The 22,377-nt window shown below is 47.6% G+C and overlaps 1 protein-coding gene across 2 annotated transcripts in view; it reads left to right on the top strand.

Moving 5' to 3' along the window:
- Nucleotides 1-22,377, top strand: part of PLEKHM1 (pleckstrin homology and RUN domain containing M1) — a 46,385-nt gene that overhangs the window by 10,101 nt on the left and 13,907 nt on the right. For both annotated transcript variants that reach the window (XM_046676414.1, XM_046676415.1), the window contains 4 exons: nucleotides 638-1,264; nucleotides 8,312-8,708; nucleotides 18,252-18,522; nucleotides 21,434-22,354. In XM_046676414.1, coding sequence (XP_046532370.1) covers nucleotides 638-1,264; nucleotides 8,312-8,708; nucleotides 18,252-18,522; nucleotides 21,434-22,354 — 2,216 coding nt within the window. The remainder of the gene's footprint in view (nucleotides 1-637; nucleotides 1,265-8,311; nucleotides 8,709-18,251; nucleotides 18,523-21,433; nucleotides 22,355-22,377) is intronic.

The following is a 22,377-nucleotide window of genomic DNA, read 5'->3' as shown; positions in this document are numbered from 1 at the left end:
TACCTGGCTTTGCAACCAAATCACCCACTCTTCCACCCCATGTTGTAACTGGAGTGTCCCCGCTCTTGTTACAGGTCTGATGCTTTCCTACCCTTTATGCCTTTTTTCTGTCAGTCCCTTGTGCCTAGAAGGTTCTCCTTCCATCTTTGCCTCTTGAAATCCCGTAAGGCCTGGCTCAGATACTGCTCTTTCTGTGGCATTTTTCTACTCCAGTCTGGAAATGACTGCCCAGACCCCCACCCCAACTCTGCCAACAACAGGGCTCACCCCAGTGTGCCCTTGAAAGGCAGTTACTTGGACAGGGCAGGGCCCTTGTCTTTACCCTGGGTCTTCACAGCTCCAAGGACCTCACACTTAGGGGCTCAGCAGACATGTCTTGCATGAGCAGATGATCTCAGGAGCCCAAGGGGTAGTTGTAACAAAAAATAGCAATTATCCTTCGTGACACCTACCTCAAAAAGTTGGGGGTTATAGCTTAGTATTTCTAAATTCCCCTTAGAACCCTATTATCCAAGAATTTTTCAGGCCTATATGTATTTGCGGTCGGTATTATTGGCTCTTGCTAACCAGTGGATAAAACGACCTCTCAGTGATTTGAGGTCATTTTTTGAAACAAGTCTCTTCCCCGCCTTCTCAGACACATCATCTCGGAACTGGAGCACCTGATCTTTGTCAGCACGGATGTGGGCCGCTGCCGGGCCTGGCTGCGCCTGGCCCTCAACGACGGCCTGATGGAGTGCTACCTGAAACTGCTGCTCCAGGAGCAGGCCCAACTGTGCGAGTACTATCAGCCCACAGCCCTGCTTCGAGACGCCGAGGAGGGCCAGTTCCTGCTCAGCTTCCTGCAGGGACTGACGTCCTTATCCTTCGAACTCTCCTACAAGTCCGCCATCCTCAACGAGTGGACGCTTACCCCACTGGCCCTCTCTGGGCTGTGCCCACTCTCTGAGCTCGACCCTCTCACTACCTCCGGTACAGAACTACAGCGGAAGGAGTCTCTGGATTCCATTTCCCATTCCTCAGGCTCGGAGGACATCGAAGTCCAGCACTCGGGCCATAAGATCCGGCGGAACAGGAAGCTCACCGCCTCCTCCCTCAGCCTGGACACGGCCAGTTCGTCCCAGCTGTCTTGCAGCCTGAACTCTGATAGCTGTCTACTCCAAGAGAATGGCTTCAAGAGTCCAGACCGTTCTGAGGAGCCCATGTCCTTCGACTCAGACCCGGGAACAGCAAATGCCGATGATTCAGACCCGTCTCTGCAAGAGTGAGTGCCCCTCCCCGACTCTTTCCTCCTCTCTTTGTCCTTCCTTCTTTCTTCTCTTCCTCTTTCCCTGCCTCCCTTCCTTCCTGTAGCACGTGATTGCCTGTCACTCAGCACGGAACTCTGTTAGGGCGTAAAGAAAGACACAGGGGACATCATCTCTCTTCCTCAGGGTCTGGAGTGGCTGGGAGCTGTAACCGGAGGCAAATGGGGGCCGTGAGGAGAAGGGGTGTAGACCAGGCTCAGAGACGGTTCAAGCTCTCGCTGTCCTGGGCGACCTTACAAGTTATTTAATCTCTCTGAGACTCCATGTAAAATATTAGTGTCTTCATCTAGAGAGAAGGAAACTAATAGTTCAGAGCTGTATTTACAACTTCCAAAAAGCATAAGGCATAAGGGTGGTCTTCTGTGCCCTCAGAAGATCTCCTGGAGGACACGATCCTGAATGATCCCTGGAGGAGGTGTAGACAACGGGGGACAAGCAAGTGTGTGCAGGAGGACGAATGGGGTGACAAACTTGACTAAAGAAGGGAGCCTGGGCAGAGTCGTCTTCATTCAGGCTTTTTAACATTAATTTTTGAATAGATAATCTATTTTTATGCTTAAAAAAAATCTCAGATGTATACAGTGAAAAGTCGTTTCCACCCAGTAAGCATAATTATTAAGTTCTTGCATATTCTTCCAATGTTTCTAAATGCATCTATAACAAATATGAATATACAGATTTAAAATTTTTTCTTTGTTATTTCTTCCCCCACCTCTTTCCACAAAAGTTAGTATAACTGCACTATTCTTCACCTTGTTTTGGAGAAGATCCTTTCATCATTTCTGTAAATAAGCTGGTGTACGTGGTCTTTTAGTTCTGTGCAAGTGTCTCTGTTCAGTAAGTTCCCAGAAGCAAAATTGCTGAGCCAAAGGGGAAGTGAATTTGTAATGTTCCCAGACATTGCCTGTTTATATTCCAGCAGGAATGTACCTGTGTCCTCTCAGCCTTGTCAACAGAGGGTGTTATCACACTTTTGGATATTTGCTCATCTAAGAGGTAAAAAATGACAGCCTTTGATTAAGCACCTCTTCCTTGGACCCATGTTTCGTCAGTCTGTGTTTAGGGCCTTCTTTTCCATTCCTGCTGCTCTCTGCCCACCTTGGTTCAGGCCTTTACGGCGGGGGTTGGGGGGTCCTGCCTGGTGTGGGGATAACAGCGGGATTGGCTGCGATGGGCTGGACTGGGAGCAGATCTAGTTTCAAGCCCTGTTCCACCACTTACGCGTCTGGTGATGTCGGGCAAACTGCTGACTCTTTTTGAGGTTTTATTTCTTCATCTTTAAAATGGAGATTTCCTCATAGGGCTGTTTGAGAATTAAATCAGATGCCTGTTAGTGAGTTGCACACACGAGAACATCTGGTAGGCCCCAGAAATGGCTTCTGAGCACTGAGCACACTGGAGAGGATTTTCAAATGTCAAACAGAAGGATTTAGGTATAACGTGTTGGGGAGGAGCAGTCCCCACACGAGAGATGGCTGGGCCGTGGTGTGACTTAGGCTCATTCACCTGAGTCCCTCGTTGTCTCTCCCTCCTCCCACAGACCAGCCAGCCTTCCCTCTGTCATGTGTCCTGCCTTTATCTCTCATGAGTCTTGTGATTGGAAAATTCCAGCTTCAGGCCGTTGAATCAGCAACCATCTACCCTGTGTGGGAAGTGTTGTCCTGGGTGTTATTTGGGAACTCAAGGAAGAGGGTCAGGACGTACAGACCAACACTGGGCAGCGATGTGAGGAACCAGCAAGCACTGAACACACAGATGCGCGGACACATCCGGCACCATCATTCTGAGAGCTGGGCTTGAAGTTAGTCAAGAGCCAGAGATCAGCATCTCTTGGAGTGTGTGTTTTAATGGTAAAGATTCTCACCAACACTTCAGAGTTCACTTAAGTTACTTTTATTATATTACTTACATGTTTATAACTCAAAATTAGGCATAAATACCTTGTGCTTATAACTCTTAACAGCTATAAAATCAAAACATCTACAAATTAAACATAAAGTACAAAACACTTAACATTCCAAATGAAGTTTATTAATTTAATGTTTTGTGGAAACCAAATTGCAGTTTGCTGTGTGAATAGAGGATTGACAGCCCTGAATAGCTTCTTTTGTGTTCGTTGGGTGTGAATTATAATTATCCCTGAGAAGCGTAGGTGCAGTCTAGTGGATAAGAATGTGGACTCAGGAGCCAGACTGCCCGAGTCTTCCATTAACCAGCTTTGTGACCTTAGGCAAGTTACTCAACCTTTCTGACCCTGATGTTCTCATCCGTGAAATAAAGGTGAGAATGCTTCAAAGGAACGCTGGGAAGATTAAATGAGTTAAGAGACATAAAGTGTTTAGAGAGTGCCTGACACATGGTCAGTGCTCAAAAGGTGGTGGTGGTGTCATTTTACTGCTGGGTACCTGTGACATCACTTCTCTCACTGCTTATCTTTATGTACACTGCTGCAAAACCTTGGTGAGTAAGAATTGTCAGATGTCGTTGTCATGAGGCCTTCCCTTGGGGGAAGTGATTCTTAGCATGTGCAGCTCACCTCTAATTTTATTAGTGGCCTTGGACTGCCCAATAGTACCAGGTACCACCAACATGATGGTCCGCATCTTCAGGAACACCACAGGCTCAGGGATACTTTACAAGGTGGCCACCCAGATTCTCCAGGGAAGGCTTTGCATTTATTTCACAAGTATACACGTATGTACCCATATGTACATGAGTATATAATACATATACTTTTTTCAGATTGTTTTCTAAGTGAAAGCACAAAGTTTTAAAATTTTGGAATAGAAAGTTTTTGAAAAACACTGCCCTGAGCCAGACAGACGTGGAAGGACTGTAGCAGTTTCGCTGTTTTATTTCTATGTTGCATTTTCTTCGGAATTTTGGAAAATTTTCTTTCTTCTGCCTTTCCTTCAAAATCTCATCTCTAGCACTTTTTCCCACTTGATGTCCGTGTCTCTCTTATTCTCACAGGGTCCTGAAGACTAGTACTGACTCTGGTGAAGCTTGTGAACTTGGTTTCACCTTGACCTTTGGTTTGATTTGGTGGGAGCTCTAGTTTATCATACAAGCTTCTTGCTGTTTGGTGGCATTTCTTTAGCTGTTAAGTCATTCACGTATTCTGACTCCCAGTCTACTCTGTCATTAAAATCTTTCTTATGGATTAAGATTCATTTGTGACTGATAACCATTTTGGTAATGCTAGTATTTCCAGAATTCTCCTTTTCTTATATTTTTATATTTGTATATGTGGAGGCTAAGCAGTCTTATCACTGATGATAAAAACAGCTACAATAACAAATTGAGGTTAATGTTTGTTGAGTACTTATTTTGTGCTAGACACTCTACTAAGCGTTTTACCTATATTATCTCATTTAATCTGTGTTACAGTCATATGGCGGTGCTGTGACCATGCCTGTTTTACAGATAAGGGGAGGAAGTCCATGAACCCTGGAAGCCTGTTGTGGGGCACACAGTAGTGTGCTAACCAAGGCCAGCTGGACTCTGGAGCCCTGCTCTTAATCACTCACTACGCTCCCTCCCAGGAGCTCATGAGGAGCTGGGACCTCACAGGAGACATTTATCAAGAATCTGCCTCCCTAGTTCACTTCAGAAGGTGGCCCCATTCTGTCACAATGGTTTGGACACGTACAATTGGTTAGCAAATGTCTCTTCCTTCTTTGTCTGTGGAAACTACCCCTTCGTTTCCAGAACTCATCATGGCCTACTCCCTGCCAGTTGCACCCTTGGATTTTCATCCATTTGTTGTTAAAGATTGGCACCTGAGCTAACATCTGTTGCCAATCTTTGCCAATCTTTTTTTTTTCTTCTCCCCAAATCCCCCTAGTACATAGTTGTATATTTTAGTTGTGGATCCCTCTAGTTGTGACATGTGGGACGCTGCTTCAGCATGGCCTGATGAGCGATGCCAGGTCCATGCCCAGGATCCGAACTGGCGAAATCCTGGGCCGCCGAGGCAGAGCGCGCAAACTTAACCACTCGGCCACAGGGCCAGCCCACATCTGTTTGTTTTTAGAGTGAGGCCTTAGAGCAAGAACCAGCACCCACTTGCCTTCCTAGAACTGTTCCACGCACACATTACACCTTTTCTTGTTAGTCAGCCATTTGTTTATTGAGATATGATTCACATCCCACAAAATTCACCATTTTAAAGTGTACAGTTTGGTGGTTTTCAGTACACTCACAAGGTTGTACAACATCACTGCTATCTAATTCAAGAATGCTTTCATCACCCTGTAAGGAAACCTTTACCCATTAGCTATGGATCATCAATTCTGGACATTTAATATCAATGGAATCACACAATATGTGGCCTTTTGTGACTGGCTTCTTTCACTTACTATGTTTTCAAAGTTCATCCCTGTTGTAGCATGTACCATGGCTGAATCATATTCCATTGTATGGATACAGCACAATTTGTTTATTCATCAGTTAATGGATATATATTTTTTTCCTACTTTTTGGCTATTATGAATAATGTTGCTAGGAACATTCATGTACAAGTTTTTGTGTGAACATGTGTTAATTCTCTTTGGTATATACCCATGAGTAGAATTGCCGAGTCATATGATGACTCTGTGTTTAACTTTTTGAGGAACTATGAAACTGTTTCCCACAGTGGCTGCACCATTTTGCGTTCCCACCAGCAGTGTATGAGGATTCCAGTTTCTCCGCATCTTTGCTGACACTTGCTATTCTCTGTCTTTTTTATTCTAGCCATCCTAGGGGAGGAAGAGTAATATCTCATTGTGGTTTTGATTTATATTTCTCTGCTGTCTCATGATATTGAGCATCTTTTCATGACTTATTGGCCATTGTGTATCTTCTTTGGAGAAATGTCTTTTCCAATCCTTTATGCATTTTTATATTAGGTTGTCTTTTTATTATCAAGTTGTGAGAGCTCTATATATTCTGGATACTAGACCCTTATCAGATATATGATAATATTTGCATAAAAGATATGCGTATCTTTTTCCTGTTCTGTGGGTTATCTTTTCACTTTCTTGATAGTGTCCTTTTGAAGCACAAAAGTTTTAAATTTTGATAAAGTCCAACTTATCTATTTTTTATTGTTGCTTATACATTAGATGCCATATCTAGGAAACCATTGCCTGATCCAAAGACGTGAAGATTTACACCTGTTTCCTTCTAAGAGTTGTATAGTTTTAGCTCTTACTTTTAGATCTTTGATCCACTTTGAGTTAGTGTTTTTGGATGGTGTGAGATAGGGGTCCAACCTCATTCTCATGCATGGGACTGTTCACTTATCCCAGCACCATTTGTTGAAAAGACTATTCTTTCCCCATTGAAATGTCTTGGTACCCATGTTGAAAATCAGTTGCCCGTAAATGTATGGATTGGTCACCTCTTGTTGACTAGAATGTCTTGAAATGTTGTTTGGTGTAGATGAAATGATGGTGTAGATAAGAGCAGAGCTCAACCAGAAGACAATCAGGTAAAAACTTGAATTCTAAAATCCTTATTTCCGGGGCCAGCCTGGTGGCATAGTGGTTAAGTTCATGTGCTCTGCGTCAGTGCCCCGGGGTTCACAGGTTCAGATCTTGGGCGTGGACATACATACCGCTCATTAAGCCATGCTGTGGTAGTGTCCCACAGATGTTAGCTCAGGGCCAATCTTCCTCACCAGAAAAATAAATAAATAAAATAAAATCCTCATTTCCATAAGCCCACATTAAGGGGAGTTTGATGTGTCTTCTGGACCCAGTCTAAGCCGTCAGGGCAGATATGTGCAATCTCTTGGGCTCCAGACGGCTTTGTTGCCATGTGAACCTGCATTTGTCCCTGATGTACTCCATTGGGTTCATAAACAGAGGCGGAAACAGCAAATAGGTTTACTTCAGAAACAAACCTTGGATTCTCAGAAGCCTCAGGAGAGGGAGGAGCAGCCACTACCCAGTGCACATTCTGGAAGGCCCAGACATGTTTCATGCATTCTTGTCTGTGTGCATGTACACAAAGGCAGGAACACTGGCTCCTGTGGCCCCAGAAGCACCACTGAGTGGCAGGGAGAGCCCATCCCATCCAGAGGAGTGAGTAGGTACATACCCCACGTATCCTTGTATACATACGTGCACACCTCTGTGCACAGTGGTCTCCAGCAGCAGTTTCAGGGAACATGAGGCTTCTCTGACTTCACCCCCAGTGCAGCTCTGAGGTGGACCAGCTTTTTTTTTTTGAGGAAGATGAGCCCTGAGCTAACTGCTGCCAATCCTTCTCTTTTTGCTGAGGAAGACTGGCCCTGAGCTAACATCCGTGCCCATCTTCCTCTAGTTTATATGTGGGACGCCTACCACAGCATGGCTTGCCAAGCGGTGCCATGTCTGCACCTGGGATCCGAACCAGCGAACCCCAGGCCGGTGAAGCAGAACGTGCGCACTTAACCGCTGCGCCCGCGGGCCGGCCCCTGGACCAGCTCTTGTACCTCACCCCAACCCTGCTGCCCAGTGACTGTTCCGGGAACAAAGTGGGTCCTCACTTCACCTAAGTGCATGTCCCAGGGAGCGAAGTCTTGGTGCCTCAGCTGCTTGTGCCGTTGGGGAGCCCAGCTCTGAGACGCGGTTCACCGAGGCTCTCCATGGACAGCCGGCAGAAATGATTGCCCACACAACCATTTGTTTGGCTAGCAAACTCTCCAGGCCCACAGTTAGCCTGTTCAGTAGGTCAAAGGCAATCAGTTCTCATTCACATCGAGTCCTTTTTCGCTGCTCTGTGAGCTTTTTCACCTGAGCTCCTGGGCTCCGTGACTCCCCTGCCCTCCCCGCCGGCCTGGGTCCCAGCTCAGGAGAAGCTTCCGTGAGGAGTGTCAGCAGAGGAGGGCCTGTGGGAGGAGGAGTGCAGTGGATGAGGAAGAGAGGTTTTTAAATTACAAAACACCATTTTTCCATTCTTACCACTGCCCCAGTAGCCTTGGGCATTCTGGCTGACAACTTGTCACACAGGTTTCTTTGTTTAAAAACTTCTAGGGTGTTGTCGGAATTCAGCAAAGCCCAGGTCAACTCTGCGCCAACCAATGGACTGAGCCGGGAAACGGAGATTCCCACGCTGCAGGCCTCTCTCTCCCTCCACGGCCTCGACACCAGCGCACGCCTGCACTTTGATGTGCCTGCACAGCGCCGCCCTGCCCAAGCGTCCTCTGGGACTTGCGATGGTGGCCACAAGCAGGAGCCACTTTCCCAGGCACCCGGGACCCTGGGCTTGCCACAGCTGGGCACTGCCCAAGCTGCCTCTTCAGGGAGCACTTCCGGCCAGCAGCCTCTTAGTCCTGTGAGAGAGAGGACCAGAGCAGGCAGTGGCCAGCAGAAGCCCCCGGAGGATGACGGAGCTGGACTGAGCCTTGCAGTTTCCTCACCCACCAGTCCGGTGAGTGGTACGAGTTGTTGGCGGGAGGTCTTGGTGAAATGTCCCAGAGCTGGTGTGGGGTTTCCCCAACTCGTGACACCGAGTGGTCTCTGCCTTCTCCCCCTCAGCCCCCTCTCCCTGCATGACGTTATTGTTACTAGCATCGTGATGACAGAGCTGATGCTTCTTGGTGTGTGAGTAGTGGATATGAGCCAGGCACCATGCCCAGCACTTCCCATGAGTATCTCCTGTTGTCTTCACACCCACCCTGTGGAGAAGGTGATGCTCGTCTGACCACAGACTCTCTGCTCTTAGCCACTGTCGGTTGCTGGTGCTTAAGGCCTTGGGCAGGGCACATCGCCTCACGGAGCTTTGGTTTCCTCCTCAGTACTTGTTATTATTAAATTAATATTTTTATAAAATATCAGGTTTTAAAAATACTCATTCTGCAATGTGAACCGGATTTAGAATTGCACTGTCCAGCATGGCCGCTAATAGCCACACATAGCTATTGAGCACTTAAAATGTGGCCAGTCCAAGTTGAGATAAGCTGTGTAAAAAGAGCACTGGGTTTTGAAGGCTTAGTATGAAAAAAAAAGAAAAATATCTCATTAATAATTTTTTACTGATTGCATGTTAAAATGAAAATATTTTAGATATATTGGGTTAAACTATATTATTCAAATTAATTTTACATATTTCTATTTACATTTTTTAAATGTGACTACTGGAACATTTAAAATGATATATGTGGCTTGCATTGTATTTCTGCTGGACAGCGCTGTTCTGGAATAAGATAATCCAGTTTGTTGATAACCCGAGAGGAGCCAGCACTGGGAATGTCCTGGAGAGAGCCATGGGTGGAGAGGCTTGAGGACAGTTGGCCTGGGGAAGCAGCAGTCAAAGCTGAGAACCCACACTCTTTTGCCCTTTCACATTTGTTCTTGGGTCATGAAAAGCAGAGGTAGGAATTTGCAGGCACCTGTGCACACACGAAGCCTGGAGTTTATCCCAGCTGAGGTCTGGGGCTGATATTGGGTTACAGTCTTGCTTTTTCAGCTCCATCCAAGCACATCTCTCCTTTGGCCTGTAGCTTCCAGATCCTATAACTCAAGATGAGGCCAGGGCCATGAAATAGACTAGAAGAGACACACACCCCCTCTTTTTCTTTAATAGCTTTATTGAGCTATAATGCACATACCTTGCAAGTCACCAAACTATATAGTTCAATTTTTTTCATATTTTCAACCATCACCACAATCTAATTTTAAATCATTTTCATCCTCCATGAAAGAAACCCCTTACCCATTAGCAGTCACTCCCCATGCCTCTCTCCTCCCCCTACCTTTCTCCTCTCAACCCCTGGAAACTACTACTTTATCTACAGATTTGTTATTTTGGACATTTCACACAAATGGAATCATAGTAACCTTTTGTGACGGGCTTATTTCAATTAACATGATATTTTTAAGATTCATCCATATTGGCACATGCATCTGTACTTCATTCCTTTTTATTGCAGAGTAATATTCCATTGTAGCTTCCATCATATGGACATATCACATTTTATTTATCCTTTCATCAGTTGATAGACTCTAGGGCTTTTTTCCACTTTTTGGCAATTATGAATAATGCTGCTATGAATATTCATTTTCAAGTTTTTGTGTGGACATGCGTTCTTAATTCTCTTGGATGCATACCTAGGAGTAGAACTTTTGGATCATATCTCCACTCTATATTTAACCTTTTGAGGAACTGCCAGACTGTTTCCAAAGCAGCTGCCCCGCTGTATGTTCCTCCCAGCAGTGTATGCCCATGCTCCTTTCCAACACTTCTTACTGTCTTTTTAAAAATCATTATTATTATTGCTGTCCTAGTGGGTGAGAAGTGGTATCTCATTATGGTTTTGATTTGCATTTCCCTGATGGCTAATGATGTTGAGCATCTTTTCATGTGCTTATTTGCCATTTGTGTTTCTTCTTTGGAGAAATGTCTATTCAGAACTTTCGCACTTTTTAAATTAGATTGGCTTTTTATTGTTGAGTTATAATAGTTCTTTATATATTCTGGATTCTAGACCCTTATTAGGTGTGTGATTCGTAAATATTTTATCCCATTCTATGAATTCTTTTCACTTTCTTTTTTTTTTTTTGAGGAAGATTAGCCCTGAGCTAACTACTGCCAGTCCTCCTCTTTTTTGCTGAGGAAGCCTGGCCCTGAGCTAACATCTGTGCCCATCTTCCTCTACTTTATATGTGGGACGCCTACCACAGCATGGTGTGCCAAGCGGTGCCATGTCCGCACCTGGGATCCAAACCTGGGAACCCTGGGCCGCCGAGGAACATGCGCACTTACTGCTGCGCCACCAGGCCAGCCCCGTAAGAAGCTATCTTTTTTTTTGTTTTTTTTGAGGAAGATTAGCCCTGAGCTAACATCTTCCGCCAATCCTCCTCTTTTTGCTGAGGAAGACTGGCCCTGAGCTAACATCTGTGCCCACCTTCCTCTACTTTATATGTGGGACGCCTGCCACAGCATGGCATGGTGCCATGTCCACACCCAGGATCCGAACCGGTGAACCCCAGGCCGCCGAGAAGCAGAACGTGTGCACCTAACCGCTGCGCCACTGGGCCAGCCCCTTCACTTTCTTGATGGTATCATTAGCAACATAAAAGTTAAATTTTGGTATAGTCTAACATATCTATTTTTTCTTTTGTCATTTGTGCTTTTGGTGTTGTGTCTAAGTATGCATTTCCTAATCCAAGGTCATGAAGATTTACTCCTGTGTGTTCTTCTAAAACTTTTATAGTTTTATTTCTTACATTTAGATCTATGATCGATTTTGAGTTAGTTTTTATATATGGTATAAGGATGAGGTCCACCTTCATTCTTTTGCATATGGATATACAGTTGTACCAGCACTATTTATTGAAAAGACTATTTCCCTGTTTTAAAAATTTTTGAGGAATGCAGTATTTAAAGCACCCAGATCCTCAGTATACACCTCCGTGAGTAATTATATATGATGTACACTCAGTAACCACCATCCAGATCAAAATACAGAACACTGCCAGCCACAGAATCTCCCTCATGCCTTCTCCCAGTAATTATCCCCTCCAAAGGAAAGCACCATTCTGACCTCAGGTACCATAGATTCATTTGTGCTGTCATGGAATTTCATATAAATGTAATCATACAATATGTGCTCTTTTTGCTTCTTTCACTGAACGTTATGTCTGTGAGATTCATCTGTACATACAACATGAGGCTATAGTTTGTTCTTTTCCATTGTTCTACAGTATTCCATTTTGAGAATATGTCACAATATATTTGTCCATTCTCCTGCTAACAGACATTTGAATTGTTTCCAGGTTTTGGCTAGTATGAAGAAAGCTGCTGTGAACATTCTCGTACTTGCCTTTGGTGACCCTGTGCACTCGTTTCTGTGGTGTACACCTAGGGATGGAGTTGCTGGGTCATTGTTAGGCATATGTTCAGTAGATACTGCCAAACAGTTTTCTAACGGTGCTTGTACTAGCTTATACTCACGTTAGCAGTATATGAGCATTTTCATTGCTCTTCATCCTAGCCAATGGTGTCATCGATCTTTGTAATTTTAGCTACTCTAGAAGATGTGTAGTGGTATCTCACTTTGGTTTTAATTTGCATTTCCCCGATGACTAATGATATTGATACCTTTTCATTTGCTTATTGGCCATTTGATCTTCTTTTGGAAGTGTCTTTTTTTTTTGAGGGAGGTTAGCCCTGAGCTAACTACTGCCAATCCTCCTCTTTTTGCTGTGGAAGACTGGCCCTGAGCTAACATCCATGCCCATCTTCCTCTACTTTATACGTGGGACACCTACCGCAGCATGGCTTTTTGCCAAGCAGTTCCATGTCCGTACCCGGGATCCGAACTGGTGAACCCCGGGCTGCCAAGAATCGGAACGTGTGGACTTAACCACTGCGCCACCGGGCTCGCCCCCTGGAAGTGTCTAAGTCATTGTCTCATTCTTAAATTGAGTTTGTGCATATTTTCCTTACTGATTTGTAAGGGCTCTTTATATATTATGGATATGTCTTTTACTGGAGAAAAAAGTATGTGTATAGTTGTATATAGCAAGTGTCTTCTTCCAGTCTATGATGTGCCTTTTAAATCTCTTCATGGTGTCTTTTGTTGGACAGAAGTTCTTGATTTAAATGATCTTCAATTTATCAGTCTTTCTGTTTATGGCTAATGTGTTTTGTGTCTTAAAAATCTTTGTCTACTCTAAGGTTGTGAAGGCTATGAAAACCCCTGTATTTTCTTCTAGAAGCTTTAATATTTTACCTTTTGCAATTAGGTTTGTCATCCATCTGGGATTAATTTTTGTATATAGTGTGAGGTAGGAGTCAAAGCTCGTGTTTTTCCATATGGATATCTGATGGACTAGAACCGTTTACTGAAGATGACTTCATGAATCATGTAGCTGTGTAAGTGAGGGTCAGACTCTCCGTTTTTGCTGTCTTGAAGAGTGCTTCAGAGCCCAGAATGTCACGGGACCCTGAAGGCTGTGACCAGACAACTGCCAAGCACACTGAAGGTTGGAGAGGAAAGGCTCTGCCGCCCCCGGCTCGAGCTGGAGGAGGAGGGATGTCCCCCGAGGCACAGTGGCCGTGCCCCAGACAGGTTCCACAGAGTGGCAGTGACCATGTTGAGTTCACCCCCGCCTGGGGTCCAGCCTCTGCTTTGCAGGCTCAGACAGCCTGTCTTGCCCTGGCCCCAGAGCTGATGGGGCAGGCAGCTTCCCTCGTCAGCAAGGCTCCTCCTTTGCTCGCCAAGTTTTAACCCTCTGGCCTCTTTGCGGTCCCGACACAGTGAGCTTCTTCCAGCCCGGGCTTTTCCATCTGCTGTTTCCTCTACCCGGACCCTTTCCCAACTCTCTGCTTTTCCTCCCTGTTGTCTCAGCCATGCCTGACCACCTGTCTCAAGAGCACCATGCCCAGTGACTCTCTTTCCCATTTCCCTGCTCCGCTTTGCTTATAACATTCATCACTATGTACAATTGTGTTATCTGCTTGTCTGCTTGCTTATTTTCTGTCTTCTGGACTAGAATATTAGCTCCATGATACGAAGGACCATGTCTGTTCACTTCTGTGTCAGCTGCAAGCCCTGTACCTGGGAGAAAGTAGGCATCAATTCACAGTCCTGGAGCTCTCCAGAGACTCAAGATGCTGACTTGTAATTTACAATGGAGAGAAGCGCTCTGTCAAGTGCGTAGAGTGGGCAGGGCAGGGTGGTCTGACCAGGGCGGGCTCCACCTCCTTGCAGGCCTCACGGTAGTCTGGTTGCTTGGGGAACAGAGAGTCAAACCTGCTGCTGAGTCCACCGTGAGAGCCACAGATGCTCACCCCTTCCTGCATCTGTCTCCACAGCGGAGCTGTGGATCTGTTCATTCCTCCACTCAGTATAGTCGCCGGGCTCCACTGTGAGGCCTGCACACTTGCCCTGGTCTGGTGGGCTCCCTCCCTTTGCACGGAGTGGGGCTATGCCCTGCATGCCGCCTCTGTGGTTCTCATCTTTCTGTGCTTCTGTCGTCACTCAGCCACTGCTGTTTATTTGACATTTTGGTGGCAGAGGGCGGGGATCACTGTCAAGTTTTATAACCCTGAGAGCCATTTAGCCTTTCTTTAAAAAAAATTTTTTTTTGATTCATTTAATACAAAGCCCCTGCTGTGGGCCAAGCACCGTGCTGGGTACAGTGCTGGGACAGCACAGAAGAGGCCCTGCTCTTCGGGGACAGACACCAGATTAGACAAGTGATTATCTGCCTCGTAATTACACTTGTGATGCGTGCTGGGGAGGAAGGTGCAGGGAGCGAGGGAGCTGGGGGGACTTTGTACTCGTGTCATCAGGGGGTGTGAACTGGGTTCTCAGTTTAACTCCCATAGGACAGTCTGAATTCTAAGACTTGGCCCTAATCGCTGCCCTCGTGGATCACCTGCCATGGCATGTGGTCCCCTCCCCCAGGAGGGGTACAGGCAGTCCCTTTGCCTGACATAGGACAGACTGGATGAAAAGTGCTTTTCTGAAAGTGTCTGGAAACCTGGTATCTCCCTCGGCAGCCAGACTCCTCTCTGGATTTAGCAGTTGTATCCAGCGCCCGGACGCCTTAGTGACTCGAGGTGGCATTCCTCTGCCTTGGGTTCCTAGTGGCCGGTGCTGCTCTCGCTTAGATCCTTGGTCAGTGGTGATTTTCCCCCACTGTTAACAGGGCAGGTAACTGGCCAGATGTGGGGCCCTGGGTGAGCAGGGGTAGGAAGGCGAGAGGAAAGGGGAGGGAAAAGGAAAACACTGGTGTGCCCTACCCCCTGCTTTCTGACTGGGGCCCTGGTAGGGGGCACAGCCCACAGCCCAGTCCAGGACTATGCAGAAGCTCCAAGGACCCAGTATTCCCACTGTTTTTCTGTTACTTAAGAGAACAAAAGGTTTTCCCTAGAGTATCATTTCCTGGTGGCTGATCCGTGGGCAGTGGGCCGCGTCTGAACGTTTCGGAGTAGTCTCCCTCTCCTCCGTGGAGAGAGAAGCCCTCGCCAGTGAACATACATTGTCTCAAAATGCACATTTGTCTCCTTCCTTCCAGTTCCCTCGCCCCACCCTTGTCATTGTATGTTGAAGATGTTTGGATAGTCAAGGTTTACTCACTCATCTTTTATAACTGTGTGCCAAGCACAAATAAAAATGACCATTCCAAACAGCTTTGTGGATGCAAGGATGAGGGCAGGCACAGAATGCTGTGGGAGCCCAGGAGGGGTCCCAAACCCAGCTGAGGGGTGAGAGGGGTATAGGCTGGGGAATAGTAAGGCAGGCTTCCAGGAGGAGGTGAGGGATGACCCCTGACTGAATCTCAAGGGATAGTGGGCTTTCCAGTTGGGGCCATTAGCAGGGGCTGGTGCCAGTTCGGGGGGGGTGGGTGGTCACAGGATCCCAGGTGTGTGTGCCAGGCTCCATGGGGCTGCCTGTACAGCCTTGGGGTACTCCTCCTGCCCATTTTCCTCAAGGAGTTCCCTGCGGTCTCAGTGACCTAGGCAGACATTGTTCAGAATCCTGTGTTGAAATGGTCCCCAATAGCCCGCTGATGACACATTGTCCTGTCACTGGCAGAAGGAAGCACCTGCCAATTCTGAGGGCTTTCTGAGGAAGCCCTGGAGGCCCAGCTCTATGAGAGCCTGACTCAGAACTCTCCACCCTTGGCTTAAGGAGTCTTAGAGCCTCTGCATGGACTAAACTGTGCAAATCAGCCCTTCGGGGGCAGCCTCAGCCTGCTCCGCTCCCCTGTCTACAGCAGCAGGGAGGGCAGTCTCGATTTAGGGGTTGGAAACAGCAGCGTCAGGGTGAGGTTGGTGGCACTTAACAAAACAGCTGGGCTGGTCCCCCCCAACCCCCCGCTGGTGTGACTCATTTCCTCTGTGTAGACAGCCACTTAAGGCAGCCCAACCTGCTTCCTTGCCTCCGCTCCTCCACACTTCGACACAGAAAGGCAGGGAGCGCTAGAAATAATGACAAAGAGGAGCTGGAATTCATTCCCACAAGCACCCTCACCCCAGACCTGCCCCTCTTCTCCCAGCTAGTGAGCAGCTTCAGACTCAGAGAGACAGCCTCAGAAGAGAAGGGGCAGGGCCTGACTGCCTGGGGCCTCAGGGGCCTGCTCAGAAGTGGGGAGCCGAGGCAGACGCAGCCACTGAGGACTCTGGGTCCTGTCGCTCATGCTTCCCTCATCTCAAACCCTAGAAGCAGAGATGAAAACTCTACATCCCTTCAAGAAATGGTGCCTGGACACCTGGATATCCACACGCAAAAGAATATGGGTGGACCCCTTCCTCACTCCATACATAAAAATTAGCTCAAAATAGATCATAGACCTAAATGTAAGAGCTAAAACTATAAAGTTCTTAGCAGAAAACACAGGAGCAGACCTTTGTGACCTGGCCTTAGGCAATGGTTTCTTAGATACACCAAAAGCACAGAGACAAAAGAAAAGGTAAATTGGACTGCGTCAAAATTGAAAGACTTTATGCCTCAAAGAGAACCATGAAGAAAGTGAAAAGACAACCCACAGAAATGGAGAAATTACTTGCAAATCATGTATCTGGTAAGGACCTGGTATCCAGAATGTATAAAGACCCCTTACAAATTTGTTTCCTAGGGTTTCTGTAACAAAGTACCGTAAACCGGATGACGTAAAACAATAGAAATGCATTCTCTGATAGTTCCGAAGGCTAGAAGTCCGAAGTCCAGATGTTGGCAGGGTTGATTCCTTCTGGAGTTTCTGAGGAAGAGTCTGTTCCCTGCCCTCCTCTTAGCTTCTGGTGTCGCCAGCAAGCCTTGGCATTCATCGGTTTGTAGACGCGTCACTCCAGTCCCTCCGTCATCGCATGGCGTTCTCCCTCTGTGTCTCTCTTCACTTGGCATTCTCCTCTCTGTATGTGTCTTTTCTCCTCTTATAAGGACACCAATCACTTTGGATGAAGGGCCCACCCTCCCCCAGTATGACCTCATCTTAACTAATTACATCTGCAACGACCCTGTTTCCAAATAAGGTCTCATTCTGAGGTCGTGGGGGTTAGGATTTCAACATGTCTTTTAGGCAGACACAGTTCAACCCACAACACAACACAAGAACAAAAAGACAAACCAGTTTAAAAATGGGCAAAGAATGTGAATAGACAGATGTCCAAAGAAGATAGACAAATGACCAATATGCACATGAAAAGATGCGCAGGGTCATTAGACATAAGAGAAATGCAAATCAAAACCACAAGATTGCGCTTCACACCCCTCAAGATGGCTATCATCAAAAAGACAGATAATGACAAATGTTGGAGAGGATGCGGAGAAGTTGGAACCCTCATGCATGGCTGGTGGGAATGTAAAATGGGGCAGCCACTTAGGAAAACAAGTTTGGAAGTTCCTCAGAAAGTCAGACATCTTTACCATATGACCATCAATTCCACTCCTAGGCCTACACCCAAGAGAATAGAAAACATATGTCCACACAGAAACTTGCATGTGAACGTTCACAGCAGCATTGTTCGTAATTACCAAAAAAGCGGAAACAACCTAATGTCCGTCACCTGACGATGGATAAATAAGGTGTGGGACATCCATCCACTGGAATGTTATTTGGTAATAAAGAGTAATGGAGTACCAACATGTGCTACAACGTGGATGAACCTTGGAAACATGCTAAGGGGAAGAAGCCAGTTGCAGAAGACCACATGTTATAAGATTCCATTTATATAAACTGTCCAAAATGGACAGATGTATGGAAACAGAAAGTCGATTATTGGTGCCTAGAACTGGAGGGCTTGAGAGGAAATAGGGAGTGACTGCCAGCGCTTACACGGTTTCTTCATGGAGTGATGGAGGTGTTCTAAACTTAGACTGTGGTGATGCTTGCACAACTCTTTGAGTATTGAATTGTACACTTTAAATGGGTTAATCTTATGGTATGTGAATCCTGTCTCCATAAAGATGTTTTTAAAGAAGTTAAAAAGCAACTTATGCCTTTTCTTCTTTCCCACTAGAAAAACAAGAGCTGGATCTCAGAAGATGACTTCTACCGGCCTCCCCCAGAACAAGCTGCTGAGAGTCCCTCAGATCGCTCTGCAGCCTCGTCCACGGGGTCTCCAGAGGCAAGGCCTGGTCTCCTAAGGCATTTTTCTCAAGGACCAAGAAAAAGCTACTCCACGGGGGCCTTAGACAAAGCTTGCATGCCTTCCCCAGGAAGCAGGGAGAGCAAGGCGGCCGCGGCGCAGGAGCACAAGAACTTCAGGGTGGTGCACCGCCGGCAGATGGGTAGGTGGCTGCGAGCCCGGGGCCACCTCACTGTGCAGAGACAGTGCCTTGCAGAAAGCAGCTCGAAAACCCTGCTTTCCATTACCAATTGGGTGGTGTCTTCTCACAAGAAAAACTTCATCCCAAAATGTCATAATAAGGAGCACCCTTGCTGAGTAATGCAGGAAAGCATTTCAGGAAAAGTACTGTGTTTTCTCATAAAATCTTCACAGAATAATGCTCAAAACTGCCTACACAGTGCAAAAATACTGTTTCCTATATTGAAATGGAAAATATTTTTCCTGAAACTACCCTATAACTCTTAAGATCATACAGAACTCTTGATTCAAGCATAGCCCAGAGAGAACCCGTCTCTTGAAGGCCCAGGTGTTTCAACTGCTCCTTCCCAAGGCCTTTCTCTGAGATGGCTGATTTAACACTGCTGGTGGGGTTATCAGGTCTGCTGTTTGCTCAGCGTCCTCTATGTGCTGTTCACAGTGAGGCCAGCTTGATCTCCACCTCCGGTGAAATTCCAGAAACTGTAACCTGTACCCCTCATAAACGAGTTCCCTCTTTCAAGTAAACAAGCAAGCAGAGTGTGCCCTAGAGTCAGTCTTGTTCGCTCCTCATTTTCTGTTTGCAAAGACCCTGCAGAGAATTCTGGCCAGGGTCCTGCGGCCCTGGTTGGGGATTATGGGTGGCGCCCTAGTCTCTATGCTGGCTTCTTTTAGGTTTTTCTGTCTGTCACCCATGTGATGGTTGTAACCATACCAGAGAAAGGTGGGCTCCGTTCCTAGGCCATCAGGCTCCCTGAGGGGTAGGAAGATCCTAAACAGTGGTTTGAAATCTCTAAGGCTAGTCCAGGCTGGGAGAGAGAGAACTGTGTGTCCTCTGGAACCCCTGGGTGGTGGCAGACCCCCTGGGAGCAGAGAGCATTGAGGAGTGTGTGGTACATAGGCACACACTCACCCACTTATTCAGCAAATACTTACTGAGCCTCTGTGATGTGCCAGGCACCATTCTAGGTGCTAGGAACGCAGCAGGAAGCAAAGCAAAGTCCCTGTCTTCATGAGACTTATATTCTAGTGTGAGAGACAGGAAATAAGAAAATTAATCCGTAAACGTGTGGTATGAGCAGGTGACAGTAATTGCTATGGAGAACAATAAATCAGGACACGCCAGGGTGGGGAGTGTACTATTTCCTATAGGATCGCCAAGGAAGCCCTCATGAATAAGCTGACCTTGGAGGAGATGTGGCGGGAGGGAGGAAGGCACGAGGCAATCTTTGTGTGTCAAGCAGGGAGAACAAATGCAGAGACCTGTGATGAGAACATACTTGAGGTGTCCGAGGAACCATAGAGACCAGAGTGACTAGAGCAGAGGAGATGGGGAAGGAGGTGGTTAGAGATGAGGTCAGAGTGGTGGAGGGCCTTGTGGGCTGCAGAAAGGACAGTGGCTTTTGCTCTGAGGGAGACAGCAGCCTTTGCAGGGTTTGGGGCAGAGGGACATGATCTGACTTATCTTTTAAATGGTAGTGTCATCCTGGCTTGTATGCTGAAGGACGGCCAGGGCAGAGAGACCAGTTAGCACGCCATTGCCATGACCCAGGCGAGGGATGACGCTGGGCTGAACTTGTGAGGTAGTGGTGGAGGTGGTGAGACGTGGAAGATTCTGGATATGCCAACAGGATTTGCTGATGGATTGGATGCAGGGTGTGAACGAAAGAAAATCAGAGATAACTCTAAGGTTTTAGCCCAATCAACGGGAAGAATGAAGTTTGCCATTTTATGAGACAAAGAACATTAGGAGAGAGCAGGTTTGGAGTGGGAGAATCAAGAATTCATTTTAGGATGTGTCAAGTTTGAGAAACCTATTAGACATACATGGAGCAGATGGAGATCTGAATCTGAAGTTCAAGGGCAAGGTCCAGGCTGGAGATAAAAATTGGGGCATTGTTGGCATAAAGCCCTGAGTGTGTAAGATCAGCTAGGAAGTGGGTGTTGATAGAGAAGAGCAGAGGACCCAGGACTGAGCTCTGGGGCACTCCAACAGTGAGGGGTCAGCGGAGGAGGAGGAGTGAGTCTAGGTCTAAAGCATGGCCAGTCAGGATGGAGGAGAACCAAGGGCAGTGTCTCGGCAGCCAAGAGAGGGAAGTGCTTCAGGAGGGAAGGAGGGCTCAGCTGTGTCCAGTGATGCTATGGGTCAGGCCAGATGGGGACTGAGGATTGGCCTTTGGATCTGGTGAAAAGGGGAGGCCTGGTGGCCTTCCCAAGTGTAGTTTCTGTGGAATGAGGGGCCAAAAGCCTGATTGGAGCAGGTTCAAGAAGGCCTGGGAGCAGAGGAACTAGAGACAGTTCCAATACTCCTTGGGGGTTTTCTATAAAGGGGACAGAGAAACAGGGTGATAATTAGAGATGTGAGCGGAGTCACGAGAGGTATTTTTAAAGATGGGAGAAATAGCAGCATGTTGTGTGCTGTTGGGAAGGATCTGGGAAAGAAAGGAGAAAACAGCAGCACAGGAGAGGGAGGGAGGCTGCTGGAGAGCCATCCTTGTCCTTGAGTAGGCGGTGGGGGGGACCCCTGCACAAGTGGAGGCTTGGCCTCAGACAGCAGCACAGTCAGTTCAGCCCTGGCGACAGGAGGGAAGTCATGTGTGAGGACAGATGCCGGAAGCAGGGAGTGCAGTGAGGGGCATGTGGAGGTCATCTTTTGAGCGCTTTTATTTTCTCAGTGACATTCAGGAACAAGGTCAGCTGCTGAGGGTGAGGGTGGGATGGAGGCACTCAAAAGATGTTCCCATCCAGCCCACGGCTGGCTTGTATTCTCGTGGCAGTCACTCGTCCACACCCACTACAAGACCTCGGGCTCCGGAGGTTTTCTTGGGTGGTAAAGGGACAGGCCCCTTGTCTAAAGTGCTTCTTTTTGCCTCCAGGGCTGTCCAACCCATTCCGGGGTCTCATGAAACTGGGCACCGTGGAGCGGCGGGGGGCGATGGGCATCTGGAAGGAACTCTTCTGCGAGCTCTCCCCGCTGGAGTTCCGCCTCTACCTGAGCGACGAGGAGCGCACCTGCGTGGAGAGCTGTTCCCTGCTGCGCTGTGAGTCTGTGGGGCCGGCCCACAGCGACGGCCGCTTCGAGCTGGTCTTCTCCGGCAAGAGGCTGACCCTGCGTGCCTCTTCCCAGGATGAAGCCGAGGACTGGCTCGACCGAGTGCGCGAGGCCCTGCAGAAGTACCGGCCCCAGCAGGAGGACGAGTGGGTGAACGTCCAGTACCCAGACGAGCCTGAGGACCCCGCAGAGGCCCCCCAGGGTGGCTTCCCTGCCCACTCGGACCTGCTCACAGAGCCTGAAATGCTCCAGAGCTCGCAGTTCAACTGGTCCTCTGCCCAAGTTCCCGAGCCAGACGCCATTAAAGAATCCCTTCTGTACCTCTACGCGGACAGGACCTGGGTGCCCTATATTTTTTCCCTGTCCTTGGAGGCTCTGAAATGCTTCCGCCTGAGAAACAACGAGAAGATGTTAACTGACAGCCATGGAATTGAGACCATCCGAGATATCCTGCCAGACACGAGCCTCGGGGGCCCATCCTTCTTCAAAATCATCACAGCCAAGGCCGTCCTGAAGCTGCAGGCCGGGAATGCTGAGGAGGCTGCCCTGTGGAGGGATCTGGTGCGCAAGGTCCTGGCGTCCTACCTGGAGACGGCCGAGGAGGCAGTGACACTTGGTGGCAGTCTGGATGAAAATTGTCAGGAGGTGCTGAAGTTCGCCACACGGGAGAACGGCTTCCTGCTGCAGTACCTGGTGGCCATCCCCACGGAGAAAGGCCTCGACTCCCAGGGCTGCTTCTGCGCAGGTGCTGACTTGCTGTCCTGCCAC

Source organism: Equus quagga, chromosome 11, assembly GCF_021613505.1.
Source record: "Equus quagga isolate Etosha38 chromosome 11, UCLA_HA_Equagga_1.0, whole genome shotgun sequence".
In the NCBI taxonomy this organism is placed as follows: domain Eukaryota; kingdom Metazoa; phylum Chordata; class Mammalia; order Perissodactyla; family Equidae; genus Equus; species Equus quagga.
The sequence above is the reverse complement of the archived record's forward strand: the minus strand, read 5'-3'. Positions and strand labels throughout refer to the sequence as shown.